Genomic DNA, 24,467 nt, shown 5'->3' with positions numbered 1-24,467 from the left:
GAAACGGGGTGGCAGGGTTACAGAGTCGGTGGGGCGCAGGCCTGGGCTTCGAGCCCCAGCAGGTGACTGGTAGAGTCCACGGTCTTAGCCACAGATCCCTAATTCTGTCTTTTCCCACGTCCTGTTCTTCACCTCCCGCAATGTGACTTCTACTGAAAAACTAAAGAAGAAAATGGAAGAATTAGTCAAGGAAAGAGGAGTTGGGATGTGTGGAGAAGGCGAGGGAGGGAGAGAGGACGGCAGCTCCGTGACGTCCCTTCTCATAAGGACACCGATTTGTCGCGAGAGCCCCGCCCTCACATCCTTTTCTAAACCTCATTCTCTTCTCAAGACGCCACCCTCAAATACCATCACACTGGGGGTGAAGGCTTCACAATCTGAATGGGGGGTGTGCAAAATTCAGTCCATAGCCAATGGTTCTATGTACTCAATTATGAAGAACAAAGCCAAACTCCACATAATCGAATTGCCTTGCGTTTGCTGAGGTCCTTAGCGTTGCTGATGCTCTTTTCCTTTCTGAGGGTCTGAATTCCCATCTGACGTAATTTCCCTTCAGTATAGAGACATTTTTTTTTTTTTTTTTTACTATTTCTTTTAGGGGAGTCTGCCTGTGACAGATTCTCTTCGTTTTCTTTTATCTTAAATTTATTTATTTTTTCCTAGAAGATATTTTCTTTGGATATAGAAATCTGTGTCGACAGGGCTTTTGTGCTGTTTTTTTGTTTGTTTGTTTTTTTTTGTTTTTTTTTTTTGTTTTTTTTAATTTGAACGCTTTAAAGATGTACTCTCGGTCTGGCCTCCATTATTTCTGAGAAGTTAACCATTAATTACATTATGTTAAGACTGTGTGAGGGACCTTTTCTTTCTGTTGCTTTCCAAACGTGGTCATTGGCTTCCAGTACTTTGTGTCCTTACTCATGTTGATCATGCTTCGTGTTTGTTGAGCATCTTGAATATGTAAATTTATTTATTTCATCACATATTTCTAAATTCTGGGCATTATTTCTTCAAATTTTTCTGCCCAATTATCTCTTCTTTCTTTTTATAACTCAAATTACGTACATGTTAGACAATTAGATATTACCTACGAGGTCCCTATGGTCTGTTCTTTTTTTTTTTTTTTTAGTCTTTTTTTTCCACTGTTCTTCATTAACATTTTCTCTCATCTCTATTTTGTTATTAAACCTGTCTAATACACTTTTATATTGTTGTTTTACTTCTCTAATTTCCATTTGAATCTTCTTTACAATTTCTGTTTCTCTGCTTCTCTGCCCTGTCTTTCCATTCATTCCAAGAATATTTTGTTTTACTTCATTAAGGACAGTAATTAACACTTGGCCATTTTAGTTTTGTTTCCTAGTTCCAAACTTAGAGGCACCTCAGGGTTTGTCTTAACTGATTTTCTTTTCTCTTGAAAATATGCTTTATTTTCTCGGTTCTTTCAAATGTCGGCTAATTTTGGACTTGTATCCTGGACATTATGAATCTAAATTTTGCAAAGTCTGGATTCTGTTGTCTTTTCTCTGATGACAGTTGTTTCTTTTGTTTCATGAGGCAATTATTTTGGCTGGATTTGAACTGAAAAATCTGTTCTTTGGGCACCAGCTTTGGAATTGGTTCAGATTTTTTTTTTTTTAAATAAACTTTTATTTAAAGCAGTTTTAGCTTTAGAGATAGTACGGGGAGTCCCCAGTATACTTCACCCCCAGTTTCCCAGTTTTTAACATCTTATGTTATTATACTACATTTGTTATCATTACTAAACCAATGTTGATAATTCTCATGAACTAAAGTCTAAACTTCACTCAGATTTTCTTTGTTTTTGCCAAATGGCCTTTTTCTCTTTCGGGATTCAGAATACCGCACTGCATCCAGTCATTATATTTATGCCTCCTTAGGTCACTCTGGGTGGGGACAGCTTTTCCGACTTCCCTGGTTTCTGGCGTACCAGTCAGGTAGTTTTTAGACCATACTTCAAGTGCGTTTTGTCTGATGCTTTTCTCGGGAGTAGACCAGGGTCATGCGTTTTCGAGAGGAAGACCACGGAGATAAAATGCCGTTTTCATTCGGTCGGTCTTATCAAGTGAGCACAGAGTCGACGTGACTTCGCTCTGCTGCTGTTGGCCTGGATCGTGTGGCCGAAGTCCTTTCCCCAGATTCCCCTACGGAGAAGTGTCACTCGATCACCCTTTCCACACTGCGTTCTTTGGAGGGGAGCCAGTATGTGCAGCCACATGCAAAGGGCGGAGGTCACACTGTCCTCTGCCGAGATGCTTCGTCTTATGCACCGTCGGGGGGCAGCGGTCAGCCGGAGAGGTGGGTAGACGGAACTTTGAGATTCCCTTTCTGGCTCCTGTCCTTCAGAGATCCCCCCAGCTTTGGTTCCCTCAGATTCGATGTTTTGCTTCTTCGGGCTAGAAAGACTGGTTCTGCCACCCGTGCGCCTGCAGCCCTGCGTGCCACAGCCGGTGTACGTGGCCGCAAGCTAAAAGCTGTGAAATCGAGCTTACAGGTCTTTGCTCCTCCTGGTGTGTACGCCCTACCAGAATCTTCCTTTTTTTTTTTTTTGTTCCCTCCTCTGTGTCTTCAAGTATCTGCTTTCTCTACGAAGTTCAGATGTTACAGTTGTTTTCTGCAAGGCACTTGGTCTGGTAGCATGTTACTCGGTCATTACAAAAAGCAGAAATCCTGGGCTCTGTTTTACACTGTCATGGTGAATGTGGGGAGGCTCAATGAGGTTTCTGATCAGAAAGAAATTAAAGGATAATTAGGCATTAAGAATTATGTAAGAAGTTAATAAAGGATGATATCAGACAGCATATGGTCAAGCACTAGGTTATGTGATATCAATAATAATTTAAAAATAGTAATAGCTAATAATAACCTAGATCCTTGTAACAGCCCAGTAAAGGTTAAATCGTGTGCGCAAGGTCAACTGACGTTGAGCCGAGATCCAGAAAATTCAGTCTAGTTCTAGGGGATGATTTTGCGATCTCCTTGTCCCGATGGTTAATTGAATAGTAGTTTTCATGGTGCTGTTTCCTAGAGCTGCACTCAAGGAAAACCGTGCTCGCCGCCCTGACATGTGACGCTGAAAGGTGGCAGCGGCATAAAGGCGCGAGGCGGAAACAGGGCCCGAGAGTAGGGTTTCCGCCCACGAGCCGGATTCAGAGCTCACAGCTGGATGGGCTGCTCTGTGACCCCGGTTTTCAAAGGAGTTTCACTTCGATGGTCCACCTTAGTCACCTCTGTTCCAAGGGATCAATCGCTATGACTAGTGACCTGTTTTCTTATCAGTGCATTATGGTGTTTATTCGTAATACAGATTACGAGTAATGTTTATTGATATGCTGTTTATTTCTAATGCTGTTATAGGTGTCATTAAAACAATGCATTTCAGAACTTCTAATTTATAATGAAATCTCGGAAAATGGAGATAAGCTAAATTCTTGATCATGTCCCTTCGTTCTTGGAAGTTTTCTATCCATTATGAAATGTAGCAGAAGCCAGAAAAACAGACTACTTGATTTAGCATTTACGCTCATCTCATCTAATCTGTCTTAGTTACAGTCTGTCGAGACGATGGACGCTGCTTTAATTCAGCTCTGCTCTAGGTGACTAAAGTTAGGGAACTATTTTCAGAAGACAGTTGTGCCCTGTACTAAAAGAACAGGCTCTGCACTAAGGACTCTTTCCAAAGTCTCGTAATACATCCACACACCTCAGCGCTTCCTTTATAACAGGCATTGGAGGAGGCGTACATCATCTCCATTTAGCAAGTAAGGAGGCTAAGAGTCAAGATGACCATGCACTTGTCCTAAATCCTAAAATTAGCAAATGACACAACCAGGATTCAGATGACTCTTTTTCTGGCTCTAAAGACACTCTGCTAGTCTATGGCCATGCTACCCTGAATGTGCCCGATCCCGTCTGATCTCGGAAACTAAGCAGGGTCGAGCCTGGTTAGTATTTGGATGGGAGACCACCTAGGAAGACCAGGTGCCATAGGCATATAAAAAATAAAAATAAATAAATAAAGACACTGCTTTCTACGACTGTTTAAGAGGCGGTGGAAGGAGAGGGTCGGGTGCTTCCCCCCTCTCCTCCCCTCTCCTCCCCTCTCTCCTCTTTTGTTCCCCAAAGTACAGATGGGACATGGCACGTTTCTCACACATGCCCCACTGCAAATGATGCTCCAGGAAAGCACTAGTCATTTGGTTATGGATGATCAGGTCGGTGTAAGATGTTCGTTCTTCCCCACGCCGACATTTTAGCTGCCCTTTGATCGCTCTTTCCATTGAAATCCATCCCATAAATCTGCCATGTTGTTTGAACATACTTGCTTCAGAAGTATTTATGAGATGCGTTCAAATGTAACAAGTTCAGAGACTGTAAACTTCTTTTTTTAAATTATAAGGAAAAGAAAAGGCTTTCAGATACTAATGGTTTAAGTAGTGGGACAGAATCGTCTGGTATGTTTTTTGAAGTTTTGTTTCCTGTAGTTTTTTGTTTTGTTTTGTTTTTTGTTTTTTCTAACTTTTGTCCGTAAGGCAAGATTTCCAGAATTTGAACCCCTGGAGAAAAAAGTCCTCAAGCTAAGATCTCCTAGACTTTTGATCCCTTTTTTTAGTAGCTTTTAGAAAGTTCCCAGTTGCTTCTTCCTATATTCTCCCTAGGCCGTTTGCTTTTTGAAGAAGTCTATTCACGCTCCTAGAACATCAAGTTTAGAGCCGGGACCACATACCTTTTGTCTCTAATCGCCCCTCGCTCGTCCTCCGTCTGTTCTGATGCGTTGGTTGTCTTATGGTCTCTGATCTGAGGATGCCGCGAATATACCTCCAGGGCTTCCAATACACTGTTTTTCCCTTATAATTTCAACAGTGTCTCATGACATCCACTTGAAAGTATATCGAAAGCACCTTTTCCCCTGTAATTGTTTTGTTCCCCCATCGATTGTCTTGATTTGGAACACGTTTGTCACTTCCAATTCTTATTTTTCCGACATACTTTCCACGCTGGCACAGAACGCCAGGCTTTCGCTCGTGCGCTGTCGCCTGTGCCACCGGCTCTCCTGCCGGGTCGTTTTTACCTCATTCTGTCTTAGAACCGTCATTTCTTGCTCTCTTTTTCTCAGACCTTCACAAGAGCTTTTCCTGTTTTAATCCCGTTTTCTGCCGCTCACCTGTGTAGGGAGTATCTGAATTATGTTATGAAGCCTTTGTCGTGGCTGTGGTTTCTTTCTGATCACAAGGAAAAGGAATGTGGACTTTTCCTCGGAGACTGTTTTAGGCAGCCCGTTGCAGTAGGAGTGGAAGGGGGTTTAGAGTTAGGTTGAACTGAATTTGAGTTCTGATTCCAACACAAAGTAGCCGATGTCCTTAGGAAAGCGACTGAGATTCTCTAGGTCTCGATTTACCATTCTATTAAATAAGGATAATAATATTGACCTTACTGGGTCACGGGGAAGCTTAGAGATAGCATCATGTGCGAGGTGTAACTTCTGCCACGTCGTAAGTGCTTGATCCTTATTGGCATTGCAGGTTTATTTTATTAGAGTTATTAGTAGGTGGGCATCTCACATTTGAATTGAGAACGAGTTAGTGGCGATGCTCTATTTAAAGGACATACAGTGATAAATAAGCTATCACGCCTGGCTTTGAAGAATTTGTCATCTTTTAATAAAGGTAAAGTATGTACCCAAAACATCGAAGGCAGTGCAAATATCGATTGTTTTTGAAGGCTACTACGCCACACTTGTAAATACTATACGCGTTATGTAATGAATCACAGAACATCTTCCATGGTTTATCCAGACGTGGAAGTTAGGGGACTGAGAGTTAATGAGCGAGGGTTCGTACGTCCATCCCAGTCCAGAAGCTGCTCGTGGCCCTACAGGGATGGGTGCCTGCGTAAGTCCTTCTGACTCCACAGAGTGTGCTCGTGGCCTCTGTGCACCACTGCTGCCATGGGAGAATGTGGCGACTATTGCAAGCGAATGCCACTGGAGTCGCGAAGAGGTGGGCTCTGCCCCCGGGGGGCCAGGACTGAGAGGCCCCTCGGAGGAGGTCACGGTCCGGGTGGATCGTGGAGGCGAGCCGGCTTTCCACCGACGGAGCTGAAGGAGGCATGAATCAAGACGAGAGATGCGTCCAGTGCTTTTCTGCGGTTTTTCTCCGAGCACTTAGTTTAGCAGAATCCGTGTGGGGGCTACAGAGAAAATGCTGGGAAGCAGGTTCATGCCAGGCGAGAGGAGGGGGCTTGGGGTTTTCTCCGCAGTGGTCGCTATGAGACTTTCAAGTATCTGCTGCGAGATGGTCAGAGCTCTGCGTCGGTCAGGCGTACTCTGCAGAATGGCATAGGACATACTGGAAGCGAAGCGGTAAATCAAGACTCCGGTTGGAAGGCCATTGCAAGAACTTGGAAAAGATTTATCGAGAGTAACGGAAATGGAAAGGAGAGGACAGATGGGAGGGACATTGCCGAGGCGGTGTGGCAACTGAGCGAGGAGAAGGCTTGCACGAGGCTGCAGGGTTGCAGCCCGGGCCTCCAGGGGAATAGTGGTTCCAGTAAGAGAAGTGGCGTCACTAGTTTCCAAAGTAAACACAAACTGGTATCTCCATAAGGCCCAGCGGAGACTGGGCTGGGACCCCCGATGCCCAGGGCTCTTACGCACAGCTGGGGTGGGGCGTGGGGGTGGGGGGTCTGCTCCCTCGTCTTTAATGCAGCTAGACTTTTCTCCGCTGCTATAGAGCAGGTCCCTAAATAATTTCGTTTCCTTATAATGTCGATGCGACGCAGTAGGACCTTAGCTCTTGTTTACGTCAACGAGCCCAGGGTAGAACTGGTTTCATTACCGTTGTTTCACTTAAAGTCACAGAACGAGGACCTCCTGTACCAAGAGCGCGAACCCAATGCGTCTGAGTTCTGTGGAGCGGGGCTCGGTGGAGGGAGCCTGTGTCTGCACAGGCTGTCAGAGGCGAATCTCTGAAAAACTCAAGGGACTCTTAGTTCAGGCGAGGAAGCGCTCCGCCTGAGTCCCGTTCCCCAGGACAGACGTCGAAAGGAGCGTGAAGTTTTCTTTGTGGGTCACTGACTAATACATGAAAGGGAAACTGTGTTTCTCCAAGCCTCGTTCGACAGCGCTGTACGCGAAAGGAAACGTATGCAGTTCACCGGGGGCTGAGATTGGGTCAGGGTTGGTTCAGAAACGTTGCTGTTGCCACTTGAGAGCTTTGACGAATGCTCACTTTCTTTTTTTCTCCCCTCCAATTGTCTTGGGCAGTGTTTGTGAGGTTCAACTCCAGCCATGGTTTCCCAGTGGAGGTCGATTCCGCCACCAGCATCTTTCAGCTCAAGGAGGTGGTTGCTAAGCGACAGGGGGTTCCGGCTGACCAGTTGCGTGTGATTTTCGCAGGGAAGGAGCTCAAGAATGACTTGATGGTGCAGGTGAGTCTCCTTGGTGGGCTGTTCCTGAAATGCAGCCAGCCCCATTGCTCATGCGGCTGGCGCTGCCAAGCTGACATTCATGCCTGACATCTAATAGAATAAATAGTGCCTGGGGATTCCTTGAACTTTACTCCACACCGCTTCATTAATTCTGACCTTCTTAATTATGCATTAAAACAGCAAGCAGGACGGGTTGGAAGAACAACCGTGAGAGAGAGAGAGAAAACACACAAACTGGGCTTAGTGCATAAACGTTTACTGACTGTGCACGCAGCAAGGCACGATCTCGGTGTCTGTTCAATTTCTACCTACTTATTCCGTTTGAATCTTAATGAGGAAGGATTCGAATAAACTGCTCCCAATCAGGCTACTCACTCGCTGTGCGGTGCGGGATTTGCAACCCAATTGTGACCCCTGGAGGAGAGAGGGGAGCCTGCTGCTGGCGCTGGCGGGGAAGGGCCGGGCTCAGGGCCCCAGTCACAGGGGGAGTCTGGAGCTTGCCCCGCCCCCGCCCCCACCCCCCGTGATTGGTCTGAAGCTGGTGATGAGGGAGGATGGAGCATGGCAGAAAGGCCACCTCCGTGCTGAATTTCATCAAGCTCCAGGGAAATTATCTCTAGAATGGGCCCCGAAATGTGAGAGAGGGAGCAGGGCACGCGCGTGTGTGTGCGTGGTGCGCACACGTGTGTGTATGTGGCGTGTGCCTGTGTGTGTGTGTGTGGCTGTGCCTGTGTGTCCTGTGTTTGTGGTGTGCATGTGTGCATGTGTGTGTGGCATGTGCCTGTGTGTGGCACATGAGTGGGGGGTGTGTGTGTGTGTGGCAGGATGTGCCTGTGTGTGGCGTGTGTGTGGCATGTGTGGCGTGTATGTGTGTGTGCGTGGGTGTGTGTGATGAGTGCCTTCCCCCGCCCCCACCGTCCCCAGTTCCACGAAGCCCGTGTCCCTGCATCTGGGGTTCCACCCGGAACAGGGACTCTGGAGGGATAAGGGGAGCACTAGCTGGGCGACAGGAGGACAGTGCTGTCACCTAGGAGTCTTGGCCGTCATGCACTGGGGAAGCATGCCCTTCAGCGCAGGGAGAAGTTACTCCTTGTGGAAGCACGACAGAGGACATGCTCTCTGGGGACCCAGAGCACCCTGCAGACAGGTTTCCTTTTACGGAGCCAGCACAGGTCCACTGTGCTCCTGTCTGCAGACGTGTAAGGCCCCGCTGTGTCCAGGAGCAGCTATGTCCAGCCACACAGAGGCCCCTCTTGTTGACGTCCATTGCTCAGTCTCCTCCATGTTGACATTACCCGCTTTGTGAGATGCGTTCAAGGTACAAAGGATGCTGTAGAAATGCAGGTGGCCCCACCCGTGGGCGGCTCCCTCTGAGGGCAGAGGTGCTAGCTCTGGGCCACAAACTGCTGTGCCTGGCTTTTAGGCAGTTTGTTTCTATAAGGAGGTGTCTGCGCTGAAAAGGGTTTTGATTTTTTTTTTTTATTTCAGTCAGCTAAAAAGCTTTTACCGTAGCTGCCAACCTCTAAATCCAAGAATGTTTTCTCCACAAACAAACGACTTTAAAACAGCTCCTTGAACCTAAGTGATTTGTCCCGCCAGGCGTTCTGCGGTTCCGAGGTCTGCAGCGTCACACCTCTGCCACCTGCCCGAGCAGATCGGTCAGACTGATTGTAACAGGAGATTGATTTTTACAACCATTTATGGAAAAGCTATGTATTGATTTAGAGTCTCTATTTTGAGAGATACTTCTTAAAAACTTCTAATGCTCTGGGATTCTCAGGGGATCCCAAAGACGGGCCAAACCCATCCCTGCTTTTGTGGGGACCGCTCTGTGTGGGGTTCCAAGATCAAGAGGAATATTAGGCTGAACCACGTGGCCCAGGTTAAAACAGCGAGACATTTCCTGTGCTTCAGCCTAATAGATGAGGACTCGATACCCCTTACGGGACAAAGGAAGCCTGAGTTCCCTCAAGGTGGCGAAAACAGACCTGAACGGAGGTGACCGCAGCTTCCAAGGGGGAAGGGACACTGAGGGCTCCAGGGAGGGAGCGGGAGCACGGCCTGCGCCGGGGAAGGCACGAGTTCCTGTTCCAGAACCCGGAGCAGGCGCCGACGACGGGGCAGGACGGGAATTTGGAGTTGTGTGGACAGAGCCCTGACCGCCTGGCATTGCGGTGATGCGCCTGGGGAGCTGGAGCAAAGCAGGGTCCCGCGGGAGAAACGGGAGTCGGAGGCCGGGGTGGCTGCGGGAAGGCCGAGGGGCTCTCACACGAGGTGGCCCTTGGTGGCAGCAGCAGGTCTGTGTGGACATGTGCCGTGGGCAGTTGAGAAAGCAGGTGTGGGGCTTTGGGGCTCACTGCACATTTACGGGCGACTGCCACGGAGGAAGGGGTTCAGAGCCCTGAGCAGCTCCTTTGCTCACAGAGTAAGGCGGGGAGCCAGGCGAGGGGGCATCATCCGCCCACGGGACCGTCTTCAGGACGTTTTCGGGGGAATGACTGGCAAGGAAGCACATGCACAGGAGGAGGAGAGCGAGGAAGGGAAGGGCCTCTGGATGTGGGGACAGCAGTGCTGGCTCAGTGGCTCCAGGACTCCAGTCCAGGACCCCGGAAGGCGAAGGCTAGAACGCGGGGTTCAGAGTGAGTCGCGGGAGTGTGTATTGAGTGGGGTTCAGCTTGTCAGAAGGTAGGGGGGACTGGGGATCAGTTGCCTGACGACCTGGGACCCCAAGTCCTGGCCCTTGGCGGGGTGGGTGGCTGACTCTTAACATGGTCATCATCAGTGTGAAAAAGCACTTTTATATTCTGATTTTCTTCTGCTTAATGTTGTCTCTTATGCATTTTCATGTTGTTTTATAATCTTTGTTTTCAAGTGCATGGATGATACTCTATAGTTTATATCATAGTATTACTCAAGTATTTAGGGAGTATCCAGTTTTTTAATATTACAAACTAAGACAAACTGATTTTTGAAATGTATCTTACCTGCTTAGAGAATGTGGCCTCTGTGCGTTTTACTTTGCTCTTTCGTAAAACGGGAACAGTAACGGTGCCTGTCGCTGGGATTTCGTGGGGGCTACAATGGCTAATTTCTGTGGCGCTCTCGGCACAGAGCATGACAAGTAGTAAACACTATATACATGTCGGCACTGATTAGCGTCATCGTCATCGTGATCGTCGTTATCGTTATTCGGCAGTTACTTCAGAGTCTAAGAGGTCACCATGAATGACACAAGACTCCTTTTCACCATGAATTAGGATGAGCATACCTGCAATCAATTAGAGAGTTAAGACAATGATAACAGGATAGGTATCTTGCTGGGGTGAATATATGTGTGTATTTGTTTATGTGTGTGTGTATATATGTGCTTGTATAATTGTTATATATTTTCACTGAAAAGAACTCTGTGGAGTTTATAAATACATTTTGACCCTTTCATATGCAGGTTTTACTTATCTTACGAATAGTGGAATTTGGATGTAGCAAGCTTAAAACATTTTATAGTTCCGCTAAACAAATTTGGTAAAAATGGAAAACTATAGTTGTAGTGTTCGGCAGAGATTCATCATGGTATTATTGCTTTTAAAATATATTTTCGTAAAGTGGATCTCTGCTACACTCTGTTAGAAGCAAATTGGAGAGAGTTATATGTTTTTCTATTCCATAAACAGTGTCTCTTTCTGTTTTTTCCTTATACCTGCAAGTACACAGTATAAAATATTAATCTTTCCCGTATTATTTACAGTGAGTTGATATTTTTTCTTTGGAAAGAGTTCTTGTCAGCTCGTGCAATGAGTATTCGGGGCCCATTGAAATGACGGCTCACTCCTTCTCTTGTGCCCCAAATCTGACACGCTACATATCAAACATCCCTGAAATCACCTCTACGTGATTTTACGTTTACTATTAAGAATCATACAAAGAAAATAAGGTTTTAATGCCATTGTGTATACCAAAACTGATGGTCTTTGCAATTAGATCCCGTTAAAATGACAGGGACTCGTGAATGTATATAAGAACTGTTTGAGCAGAATTTATTGTATTCACAGAAGCTGTATTATTATCAATATCATTAATATCAATAAGGTTTATTAGCTAGTGTATTAGAGTTCTCCAGAGAAACAGAACCATCAGGCTCGGATGAAATAGGGAAAGTTGGGATGAGATGGGATCAGATAGATAGAATATAAGGGGTTATTTCATGCAGTTATGGAGGTGGAGAGGTCCCGAGGTGTCTGCAAGCTTAGCTCCAGTCCAAGTCTGAAGGCCCGACAACCAAGAGAGGTGACAGTGTAGATCCAGCCTGTAGGCTGGTAGGCTCGGGACCCAGGAAGAGCTGATATTTCAGTTCAAGTCCAAAGACAGGAAGAATACCAGTGTCCTGACTTGAATGCTTCTGGGAAGGAGGAATTTAATCTTATTCCTGGGAGGGTCAGCATTTTTGTTCAGACCTTCAAGGATTGGATGGGGCCCACCCATATTGGGGAGAGTCTACCCGTTCGAATGTTAATCTCACCCGAAACGTCCTCACAAACACACCAACACTCGTGTCTCACCAAACGTTTGGGCTCCCTGGCTCAGTCAAGTAGACACATAAAATTAACCATTACAGCCTGGACATGGAAACCTCGTTATATTTAATTAAGGCTATAGGGAAGTCACTCTATTTGTCGTCTCTTTGCAATAATGAATTAGACATCCAAACTAGGAAATAAAGTACGACTTACTTTTGCCCAGAAATTTTTGCTTCATGAGAGGATTCATCCAGATGGATACCCCTAAATTCCTTTAAACAAATATTCAATTTTATGATGCTAAAATGTATATACACATTTGGAGACCATCGTTTCGTATAATAGGTCATTCTGCGGTAGGCATTAAAGGGCATCAGTTTATTGCCCCTATTCTTCTAAGCTTTGTGAGATGACAAGATTTAGGATTGGAAGGCCAGAGACATTTAGACTTTAATAGCTTAGGCTGTAAATATTAAAGAAAAATAACCCCCAAAAGCCAGATTATTTAATGGGCTATATTTGTAGTGATATATACTATATATATTTCAAAATTTGTAAGCAGTGAAAACCAGCTTTCACTGAAAGGGTAAATCATATCCAATGGCTAAAGAATTCAAGTGTTTGAAATCTGTAAGAAAATGTACCTGTTATTTTCAGAAACGTTATAGGTTGTTTTGATCATATCTCTAATTAACCTGCTAAACTCTGAAACTAAAAACTGCACAGGGACATTGGGAATGCCCTGTGTGTGCCTTGAACCGCCCCTAACAAAAGCAAACATCGTGTAGCTAACTTTTTGAAAGCTGGTGTTTTCTTAATGTCCTTTTAATTATTTTTCAGCATTATTATTTTCCTTTTAATATACTTAGGCTGTATTTTTATGACTATAGAATTAATATATGGTCGTTATAAAAATTCAAATGACAGGGAAAAGCGTACAAACAGCCCCCTATAACTCTGCTTCTGTGTTTTTAATAATTAAGAACGGTTCATTACTAATCATTCTTTATATGATAATATGTAGGCTATCACTTATAATATTATTATTTATTCCTTTAATTTTATCAAGGTGTCATGTATTTTACTGAAATTATTACCTCAAGTATACCTGAGTACATTAAAGAAGCAAACTTTTGATATTTCTGTAACTTGTTAGGTCTCAGTTTAGTGATTTAGGTGTTGAGAAGCCAGCCAGTTGTTTTCATATAAGACTTTATGTTAAAGCCTAGGCATTTATTTGCAAGTTTGATGGTTATATTTTGTTAAACGGTATGGAATTGGCAGAATATTTTTGATATTTTTGATATCAAAGAATATTCTTTGATATTTTTATGTAATCTTGGACCAGTTGTTCATAACTATTTACTCACTTCTGTTTAGTTACCCTTTATCATTATAGTGCCGTACTTTACAGTACACAGAATGTGCAATGAGAAGTTACGGCTGAGAAAAAAAAACAAAAAAACCCGAGCATCTGAGCTGCGTAGCGTTTTCAGGAACAAGTGCAGAGTCGACCCTGCTGTATGAGGGGCGGAGTGGCGGGCGGGGGTGCTGAGTGGGCTCGCCGGGGTCTCCCTCTCGCTCTCCTGCTCTTTCTTGCTTTTCATAGTGATCATAGATGACATGACCGTCATAGCTTGTCATACAAAGTGGGGCACTTTCAAAAATGGAAAAAAAGGTTCTATTAATAATCACGCCAGGACGACAGTTGTCCAGGGCTTGTAGACACTGATGGCTGCCTCGGGTACTGGGCAGTGTTTCTCAAGTTCTTTTAGAAAGAAAATGTTTTTTGGTGACTTCTCTCAAGCTTAAGACCACATTTCAGTAGCTTTAGACCACAATTTCATTATGACAATTTTCATAATAAAAAAGAAGAGGTTCTGTCTTTTTAACTGGTGAAAGACCTTTTTGAGATTAGAATGCAACTGATACCACAACATTTTAAACAGTTTCTTAAAATTCGTAGTTCCTAGAGGATATGTACACAGGCCGGTTCGAGAAACACCGTTAGATTCTGATTCTTTTTTTCATGCGTTAGTATGTTCTGTTTTGTCATTGGCAAGATTTTAAGAGTCTTAAAGACGAAAGGAAAATGGAAAGAATATGGATGTCGAAAAGTGGGTGTGGTCCGGCTCAGGTTTCTCTCCCAGGAGGTAAAGGGACATGAGGGAGTCAAGTTTTGACGTTTCACTTGAATCTGTCAAAGGACAACTCCAGCAAGGTGTGGCGAGTTGCGGATGCACAAAGTAATACCTGTCACCATCACTAAAATAGCTAAATGACTAAAATATAAAACAGTGACGACGCCAAATGCGGGTGAGGATGTGGAGATACGGGGTCACTCGCATATCGCTGGTGGAAATATGGATGGAAACAGTTCAGCCGCTCTGTAGGAGCACGTGATAGTCCCTTAGAAAACTAACCACACGCTTACCGCATGGCACAGTAGTCACACTCTCGGTCATTTGTCCCAGAGGAATAAAGACTTATGGTCACACAAAAACCAACAGGTGAATGTTTATAGCAGCATCATTCACATCAGCCCCAAATGAGAAACTACCCTGATGCCTTTTGAGGGGCAACTGGTCACCCAAACTGTGGTGCGTCCGCACCCCACGCCAGGCCGGTCCTAAAAAAGCGTGCAGCCCCATGCGAAAGCAGCGAGCCGTCTTCACCAAGAGAGTTCAGTGCTCGCTTCTTTTCACAAATATGTATGTAAAGGAGGAACGAACTATCGATACACATTTTAGATGGATTTCAAGGGAGTTACGCAGAGTGAAGAAAAGCCAGTCCCAAAAGGTCATGTACTGAATGATTCCATTTATATAACATTCTTGAAATGACAAAATTATAGGAGGAAGAGAGACGAGTGGCTACTAGGGGTTAAGGAGGCGCTGGGAGCGGGAGGGAGGAGTGCGTGGCGGCGAAAGAGCCTGTGACCCCTGTGCGGATAGCTGTGCTGTGTCTCGACTGTACCAAGCTGATCGCACGGCTGTGATGTCACCCTGTAGTTTCACAGACGTCACCACTGGGGTAACTGGGAGTGGTGCCTGGGTCTCTCTATTTCATTTCTCGTGACGACATGTGAACCTGCAACGACCTCGAGATAAAGTTTAATTAAAAAAACAAAAGAGAAGTTTTCCCTCTTTCATAGAGGAATAGAAATAATCTCTCCTATAGAAAGTAAGCAAGCATGCTATTTGTGTGTATTTTAAAGGGACAGTGTTTATTAGTGAGTGACTTTCAACATGAGAAGTTAGAAAATAATTTAACTCATCTCAGAGACATTGAAAGACAAACTTGCACTGAGCGTAGGGCCAATAATTCTTATAGAAGTGTTAAGGCATCTTCCTTGAATTCTTAATCAGCATCTTTAGTACCTTGTAGGTCTGAATGGACACAGGTAGTATTTATTTTCAAAGCCTTTCTCAAATTTTCAAGTAAACAAAAATAAACAGTTCTTGACAGTTGTGTACTCTGGTTGTATATATTTTCCGAATGGATTTGAGCCGTGCACGATCGCTGTAGAAAATAAGCGAGCCTCATGCAGCCACTGAGGTTCTAATGGCGACAGGAAACACCCACTCAAAAAGCGTCCCCCTTTCGTGAGCGTCACACACGCATGCAGTGGGAGGGATCCAGGGATGAGGTGGTTCCAGTCACAAACTAAGTTTATTTCAAATCCTTTCAATCTGACTCCTATACAGGAGAGAGAGAGGCTAGATTAAATCGGAACATCGAAACAGTTCGGCCATGATTTTTTCTTTATCTATAAAGAAGAATTCTGCAAAGGACAGTATAAGTGGCCAATACGTTTTACTAAACATTCATTTTTTTCTCCGATTGGAAGACAAAAGGAAGCCAGGTTATATGCCATATACTCTGAGAACAGTCATACAATGGTCTCTTGCATTTGCATAAGTGAGAGTCTCAAACACTTCAGGAAAAAGAATTTTTATTCCCAAGGGCTGACTTGCTAACGAAACGGCTGGCCTCATTCATTTAGGTGAACGCAGATTCCCTCTCGAGCGCTTCCACAGAACTGGCACGTTAGAATAACAGCCGGTAAGCACGGCTAAGTGTCAGAGCCTGGAATCTGAGGATGATCATCTCTACACAGCAAGTGCTCACTTCAGGAAGACCCGAATTTAATCTGTGTCTGGCTATTTACATGTGCCAGCCAGAAAGAGTCTCTGAATGACTTACCTCTTTACATAATTCAGAAGCCTCAGAAATGTTATTTTTCTGTTGAAAGGAAATCTTGACATCTGCGTGCCCCCGCGGGCTTATGAAACGTCTTTGAGGATTGCCATGGATAAACGCAGACTGAAGGGGAGGAAAAAAAAAAAAAACCGTTGAGATTTTTTAGCTTATAAGAGGCTGAAGATATATGGTCTGTGGATTTATCTAATAGGCTCATATCTCTCAGACGTTGCCGCTGCCCTTATTGTGCTCATATCCCAAGGTGTGAGGGAGAGAAACTCAGGGGCAAACCAATCCCTCCAATCTTAACACAGGATGTGTTTTCTTAGAGAATATAAGGCAAAAGCCTGTCTCTTAGGAACCCTGACAAATGAAAGAGGTGCTATTACACACTGAGAAATTTTATTACTATTCAGCGAAGTCCTCGTTGCGAATATTCTGCTCCGCTGTCTCTGTTATTGGACTCAAATGCAGTCTTCCAGCTGACCTGATTTTGTTTCCGATTTCATTGAATATAGTCATCTTCCTTTAGAGAAGAATTTCCGAAACGTGAATCTGTGTCTATACCATCCACCCGAAAGCTTCTAAACCAAAAGATCACTCACCCAAATCCTACCTTTTCCTTCTCTCTCACCAAGTAATTATGACAAGCCCGGGGTTACTTGTCAGAGAGCCAAGAAAGGTTTTATATGAGAAAGCTCTTTAAAGCTCATGTACCAGACTCAACTTATGGCTGATCAATGAGAGTTCCTGTTTCATTCATTTTCCATTTGAAGGGGGGCTCGAGTCACAGCTCGAATTGATAGATTAACATTGGTACATATTCACTTTGCTATCTTTCCTCTTCTTTAGACGTGCGGTAAATGGGAGATGGTGTAAAACATGTAGTAAAAATAATTTATTTTAGTTATAACTTCAGTGATGCCCACAAGACAGAGAACAAAATTAAATAGGACAGGGAGAGTTTTACCTTCCTGTCCTAATGTGTCGTATTTCCTTCAATTAGTTCAATATTGATAAGAATACAGCTCTCAAAAACCATTTAGAAGCAGAATTTTAATTAAACGAAAATAACATCAGATAAGTGGATGTCTGTCGCTGCAGGAGCCTTTGTAAGGCCCTAGAGGATGAGCTCAGAGAGCATTCTTTGGTCATGAGCTAAAACACAGGACATGCAGACTTATTTGCAAGGTATCGAACATCTTGGGTGTTCCTGATTTGTGGGGCAAGCCCGTGATTTATAAAGTTAGAGTGCTCTAGTCTGGACGACTTGTGGATTTAAAAAAATTTGTCTTAGCCTTTTGTGCATCTGTACCTTCATACAGACACACATATTAACTTGGGGTATGCAGTTCTTAGGAAGAAAATTATAAATTTTGTGGATTGCATTTCTGTAAACTGCATTTTGTTGAGGGTTTTATTCTGTCATTAGTTTTATTTTACCTCTAAATGTTTCTTCCTATTGCTGGGTCTGGTCATTTCGCATTCGCAGGGTCAGTCCTCTATGGTTTATCATGAGACTGATTATGGCACAGAGCTCTGCTTTTTAATAAAACATTCTGACATTCGAGGGCGAAGTGGGGCATGTGAGAGCCCCGTGATATTTATGCTTTGGGGTACATCACGAACTCTATTTCAAATGTGTGGACTTTTGAAATCTCAGTATGGTTTTCGCCGAGGATATTTTCTGTTCATTTCTACATCCTTAAGTATTTCAAAGGGAATTGGATCTGTGTGTTTGCATTCAATTTATGCATAATTCATCAAAACATTGTTCTGAAAGGGGAGAAAATAAAAACAAAACAGACATATCTAGTGCTGTCTCAAACTTGGGCACTGAGAACTTCGTAACCTTCAAACGAGGCAACGTGAGCTTCCTCAGTTTACCTGTTTCGCCCCTCAGTCAACTCTCATTTTGAGTAACGTTGACATACACGTTGTTCCTGTAGACGCTGACATTTCTTTGATACTTATTTTTATTACAGGGGAGTTTTATGAGGTCATGTCCAACATATGCTCATTGCCATATGTAACAGAGAAGTAAAACTTCAAGAATGTCACACACTAGGTGAAATCAGTTAGAATTCTACTCTGGTTTCCAGTACACAGATATAATGAAGAGGAGACAAATCACTCTATAAAGTCAGACTTTCTGCAATAGGCAAGTCATTAAAATTCTCCATCGTCTATTTTTCTCATCTATAAATTGAAGATAGGAACAGTGCCTGTATTTTTATAAGATTATTATGCTTATTGACTGAAATTATACCTATAAAAGCTTACATATAAGCACATTTTAAACTGTTACTAATTTAGTTTGATGACCCATTCTCAAAAGAAAAGAAAAAGCATTTATTTCTGATGTACAATAGATTCACCCTGAAATTTATTTTGTTTTAAACCACTCCAAAAGAGAACAAGTTTACCCCATGCCAAATGTCCTGTTCCAGACTCCACACTCAGGGTAACCTCAGAATGGCATTGTATGAATTGTGGGAGCTTCTTTATGTCTTAGGGCACACTGTAACCTTAAGAAGAGAGTACATTCTATTTTAATGGAGTTCACCTCTTTTTTAATGTGCTGGGTGTATCTGAACACACCATGTCATTTTGGGAGCGAAGTTGCAGGAGTACTTGCTGTCCAAACTCTCTTACTTTGACGAGGGGCACAGTGATTTGAGGCTGCTCCGAAGAGTTTGTGAGCCACTCGAATGTAAAGTTAGAGGGGAGGGCAAGAGGATCGGGGGCACTTGGAAGACCAGGCGCATTGCAGGACCTACTTAAACGAGTCATTTGTCGCTTTTGCAGTTTTGAGCAGAATGAAAATGCTAAATTTACATATTCTATCCTTTCGTAGTCCATTTAAAACTAGTAGCATGGTTCTTGCCTATTAAATTAGTATCTTTTTGTGTTTCTGTTTTGAGTCTTTTAGAAGGAAAGGTTGATTTCTTGTAAGTCAGTCTTCATGTATTGCTTGTCATATGATGTTATATAATATTGTTGAGTTCATCTCTATTTTTTATCTTCAGCTCCATTCCATTGCTGTTTTTTTCTTTAAACTTTGAATATCACATATTGGTTATCATTCCTATTCACCGATAGTAAACAATTTTATAAATGTTTCCATTTTCCCGCAAATGGGTATATGGACTATTAAAAGACTAAATCGGTTATAAAAAAAAAAGGGGAAATTCTTCTTTTGATTGATTTCAATTTATAAAAAAGTTGTCATTGAAAGTTTAAAAATTAATTTGGACATATAGTAGACAAATATAACGATTATTACTTTATGAAAATAGCAATATATTCACTAATTACTTTTAAGGCTTCGTTTGATTAGAAAACATACCTGTAGATTTTGTATTATGAATTTGAAAAATACAATACATTTGTTGATAGTCCTTTAGGGTTTGGTATTTGACTTGATATTTTCAGTTCCTGTTTCTGGTGGCAGAATGTTGCAATGGACTAGACTTCTATTCAAAAATATTGGATTCTTTATATTTTTTCTATTATTATTATTATTATTATTATTTTGGCATAAGAGATTGATGAGAGAACTTTAAGTATCAGATCATTTCTTTGACTGAATGAGTTTTATCTATAAGTAGTTCTTTTATAGACAGGAGAAAAATAACTAAACACAGAGGGCTGACTACCGGTCATAGACCACATTCCAGCCTCTGCTCACATTTGCTTATGCGTCCCTGTCATGCGTTCTGCCTGCGGGTCCCACCTCTCACACTCCACAGCATTCATAATCACCGTCCATCCTGTATCAGGAGGCTTCTCAGTTCTTTCAGCAGCTCTGATTGGGTTAAATACAGCGGTTTGCTGGGAAACTTTATGTCTCCGTGATAAAAAGTTCTGATTGTAGCCTTGGAGTTGCTGAGGTGTAAATCCTCCCGCCCCGGTCTTTTGCAAGGCGCCAACCTGATAATACTGACTGAGAAATGGGAAGAGATGCCCACGCCCCGTGCTTAGGACCTTTTAAATCATAAGAAACCTTTGTTCACGAAACCCTTTCAAACATGAAGAAAATGGACATGTCCTTAAACCCTTTCTCCCCGTTTTAGCATCTGTATATTTCACCTACATTTTTGGACAAACTCGCTTGGCCGTTTTGAAGGAGTGAAGCGAGTGCCAGCCCGCAGAACCGGCCGCCTCGGTGCTGGACCAGTTACACGCTCCCTAGGATGCTCTGCGGATTAATGTGGCCCAGCGTTTTATTTCAGGATCAATGACACGGTTTATTTAGCTGCATCGTCAATTTAAACCCCTGGCTCTTCTTCACAAGGTCTATATTTAAGCCAGTTCTCTCATTCTGTATTTATACAACCAATTAAAAAAAAAAAATCCCATTGCTGAACATGCTTTTATTGAAAACCCCTATATGCTACAAGTGAGATATGATGGACCCCGCTCCCAACAACCTTACAACCGGTGACGAATGTGTGTGCCCGTGGAGCGACCCTGGGTTTGGCCTTGGGGGCCGCCAGTTATCACCTTTGCGGACCTCTGCACGTCAGTCGGTCAGTCAACCATCCTGTGCCTTGACGTCCTGTCCTAAAATGAGAAAAGCAGCATTGGCCGCCTCGCAGCGGCCTGAGCGTGCGGTGAATGAACACGCGTGGAGGACTTTAGGGGCGTCTGGCCCGCGGAGAGCACCCCTTGCCGTCAGTTGCTGGTATTGCAGTTTCAGCATTGTCACCATCGTCACAGTGCGGCTGGAGGGCTCGGGGAGGGCGTCTCAGCGGGCAGAGTGGGAGGCTGAGCCTCACAGAGATAAGATGACTTTTCCTGTGTTGAAAAGTCACAAAGACATCTGTGCAGAGGTAACAAGACACGGAAAGATCGGCACGGAGCTCGGAGCAGTGCGGAGCTGCCGTCGTGTGTTGGGCCCGAACGGGGGGGAACAGGAGGAAGGAGGAAGGGGCGTCCCGATGCGGGCGGACGCCGGGAGCCGGGGCTCGGAGCCCGGGCTCGGGAATTTAGACGTCTTCGTCGGCTGTTTGGTCCGTAGCCCTGGAGCGATGCAGGCAACAGGAATCAGGCGGGATTTAGGGAGCTGGGGCGGCTTTGTGCCGAGGGCGTGACATCCTGCGGGGAGAGAAACGGAAGGAGGTGGCCGGGCCACTTGGGCGACTCCCGGCGGGCGAGGCGGGCGGTGCGGGTACAGGAGGCCGCGCAGGCGCAGGTGCCGCGGGGCAGGTGCTGCAGGGGACCCGGGGGGGCGCGTAGGGCCCGTTAGGCGCGGCGTGAGCTCTGGGGCCGGGGACCGGGCCCCGACGCGGGAGGGGCGATCGCCGGGCCCAGTGGTTCACGAGCTGTCAACGAATATGAACTGTAAACGTGTGCCTTGTCCTTCTTCCAGTGGGGACGAGACAGGCACGGTCCCAGCTCTCACACCAGGTCCTTGCATCCCGAGAGCAATAAGTCATTACAGCTTTCTGTCAGAACGTCATAAAGAGGAAGGGCACAGGTTAAACACACACACACACACACACACACACACACACACACACACACACACACACACACACACACACACACACACCAGCAAAAAGATAGAAGGAACCTGGGTGCCTGGTGGTGTCACACAGCCCCTGGGCCAGCCCTGGACAGCTTCGTGTAGGCTCCTTGTGACATGTGACACACTCCGTTTTGGTTATGATTCTGTAGACAGTGCTTTACTACACTCACTCAAACTCAGTCCTAGCTGTTAAACTAATAACAGTGGTAAATTTCGGATAATGGTGAATGCTTCGAATAAAAGAAAATGGGCTCAAGACTGGTGATACTACCTTAGATTTATATGAAATCTTCTTAATATGGTGATAGTTGAGCTAAGACCCAAGGGAGCCAGCGCTGAGGATATCTGATGAAAAACAGTCCCGAGGGAGGGAACAGCAGGTGCAGAGGACCTGGAGTGGCAGGAGCTGAGCATTTTTCAGGGTGACACAGAAGGCAGTGAGGCCAGGACCTGCTGGAAGCAAGGAGCTTAATTCGGAGACCAACGCAGTTGTCTGCGGATGGGACTTGGCCACATTGCTAGAACTTGCAATGGAGAAAAGTGTGTGGATTTCTGATGCTTTTGAGGCTGTTTTACTAGAACTTGCCCATAAACTCACTGAGTGTGGGATATGAGAGAAGAATATTTAAATATGACACACGCAGATATTTGGTTTGAACACGCATTAGTTGTTGATGGCTGCAGGGACGGGAGAGGATGGGGGAAAAAGAGGAATATTATGGGGGGCGGGGTTCTAATACATTTCATTGGAGGGGTTTAAGGTTTCAAATAAATTTTAAGTGGAAATATCCAGTAGGCAGTTTGCCGATGTGAGTCCGTTTCTGAGGGTAGAGAATAATAAAACAGAAATGTAAATTTGAGACTCAGTGTTGGACACGGGGTGCTAGCCAATAATCTATGGCAAGACGCAGTCTTCAATTAAAGTTTGTTCGAGAACGTACACATATACTCCCAGCAAGGATGAGGTTAGATGTCGAATCTCGCTAGAGTAATAGAAAGTCACGGAATCTGTATCAGCGGCTTCACATTTGATTGGCATGCTTTGTTCTTTTGCAATGCCTGATGTTAGCAATCTTGCTTTCCTGTACAAGTCGAATTTTCATTACAAGTCAAAGATAAATGAATGGCTTATATATAAGCCATTGTATAAAATTTGGAGGGGATATATACTTGTAATTGAATTGCAAGTACTTCAGGAATGCAAATGAGAATGGGCATAGTATAAAAAAATACCGATATGCCCACCATTCAGCTTCGGAGAAAATAAAATTACAGCTAAAATCGAAGGCCCGGATGTCCTCTCTGATTCTGTTTCCCTCCTTTCTCCCCCGGAGAGGGAACTCTTATTCTGAATTTGGAATTCGTCATTGCCATCCATGTTTTCAGTGCCTCTTTTACATATGTATTTACCAATCCATAAATAATATGGAACACTAGTAATCGGCATGTTTTTAAACTTTAAATAAGTGATATTATATTATACCTTTCTTATGCCACCCCGTATTTTTATTCAGCTATATTTCGAGATTAATCCATGTTGGTGCAAGTAACACTGTTTTTTGAGATGATTTATTTTTGTTAATGAATGACACCCCCCTCATGAATATTACTCAGGGTGTTCACTCTTACATGGTTGGGAATCGAAACTGTTTCTGCTTTTTTGTGTCACAGATAATGCTGCCCTGAACATTCCGTGTAAGTTTCCTCGCACACATGCAAGACTTTCTCTTAATCAGTTCCTAGGAGTAGAATTTCTGAGTCGAAGGGCTGTGCATCTTCAGCTTTCTTAGGTATCGATGATTGTTCTGCCAGGTGATTGAAACAATTTCTGCTCCCTCCTCCCTTCCTGGAGAGTTCCGTTTGTCTCACACCCTACTCAATGTTTAAATATTTTCAGACTTTTAAGTCCTGAGTCTGACTGGTGTGAAGTTTTATATCATGGCAGATGTAACTTAACTTACATTTCCCAATTAATAGTTGATTGAGCTTCTTTTCATAGATACTGGCCGTTTATAGTTCCTCTTTTGAGCATTAAGTATTCTGTTACCAACTTTTCTAATGGGTCTGTTTTTTTTCAGTAAATTATTTTAACGCTCAGAGAATACTAATGATGTTGGCGTTTTACAAATTACAAATTATCCGCCAGACTACAGTTTGTTTTTTAGCTTCGATGCCGTTATAGGACATATACATTTCCCATTTTAATGTGGAAAACTCCAACCTTTCTGTGTCTAATTTAAGAAATCTTTCCTATGTTATGGTCATGAATTTTTAAATCATTTAAAATAAGTTTTAAAGATTCAGCTTTCAAATACGGGTCTTTAATAACTGGAATTTATCCTTGTGAATGCCATATGAGAAAGATCTACTTTTATTTTCTACAGGAATAACCTGTTGCCCACTTCCGTTTTTGAATATTCATGTCAAGTTTCCATGTATGGCTGGATGGGATCATAATTCCTTTTCAGGATTGATTTTAAAACGTGTCTACAATTTGGTCAAAATGTGACATTGCAATGTTTATAACCTGTACTTAATCTATACGGAAACTGGGTTTGAATACATAAAAATCCAACTATCTCCAATTGAAACTCGTTAATGCGCCCAGTTAATGAGGATTGCCCCTCCCCCAGGCCATTTTCAGATACTGAGAATTAACAGCTATACACATAAACACATGAAAAAACAGGACTATGAGCTGAAACATTTTAAATGTATTTTTCAGATGTGAATAAGGTATAATTATTTATAATACTGCTTAAATCACCAAG

At 43.7% G+C, this 24,467-nt stretch overlaps 1 protein-coding gene and 1 non-coding gene across 4 annotated transcripts in view; both read left to right on the top strand.

The window, feature by feature from the left end:
- The window catches only part of PRKN (parkin RBR E3 ubiquitin protein ligase), a 1,016,620-nt gene that overhangs the window by 186,356 nt on the left and 805,797 nt on the right, over positions 1-24,467 (top strand). Inside the window, exons 1-2 of one of the 3 annotated variants that reach the window (XM_039881221.1) lie at positions 2,275-2,316; positions 7,283-7,446. The exons of 1 other annotated variant lie outside the window; for it this stretch is intronic. In XM_039881221.1, the coding sequence (XP_039737155.1) occupies positions 2,283-2,316; positions 7,283-7,446 (198 nt within the window). In that variant the 5' untranslated portion in view covers positions 2,275-2,282. Of the gene's footprint in view, positions 1-2,274; positions 2,317-7,282; positions 7,447-24,467 lie in introns of those variants that run through there. One more of the 3 variants, XM_039881228.1, reaches the window with a different exon arrangement.
- On the top strand, positions 3,893-4,011 carry LOC120618341 (5S ribosomal RNA). The gene has a single exon (XR_005657224.1). It is a non-coding gene; the product is annotated as a 5S ribosomal RNA (ribosomal RNA).

Source organism: Pteropus medius, unplaced genomic scaffold (genome assembly GCF_902729225.1).
Source record: "Pteropus medius unplaced genomic scaffold, Ma_sr-lr_union100, whole genome shotgun sequence".
NCBI classification, from domain to species: domain Eukaryota; kingdom Metazoa; phylum Chordata; class Mammalia; order Chiroptera; family Pteropodidae; genus Pteropus; species Pteropus medius.
Note: the sequence above shows the minus strand (reverse complement) of the source record. Positions and strands in the feature narration are given on the sequence as shown.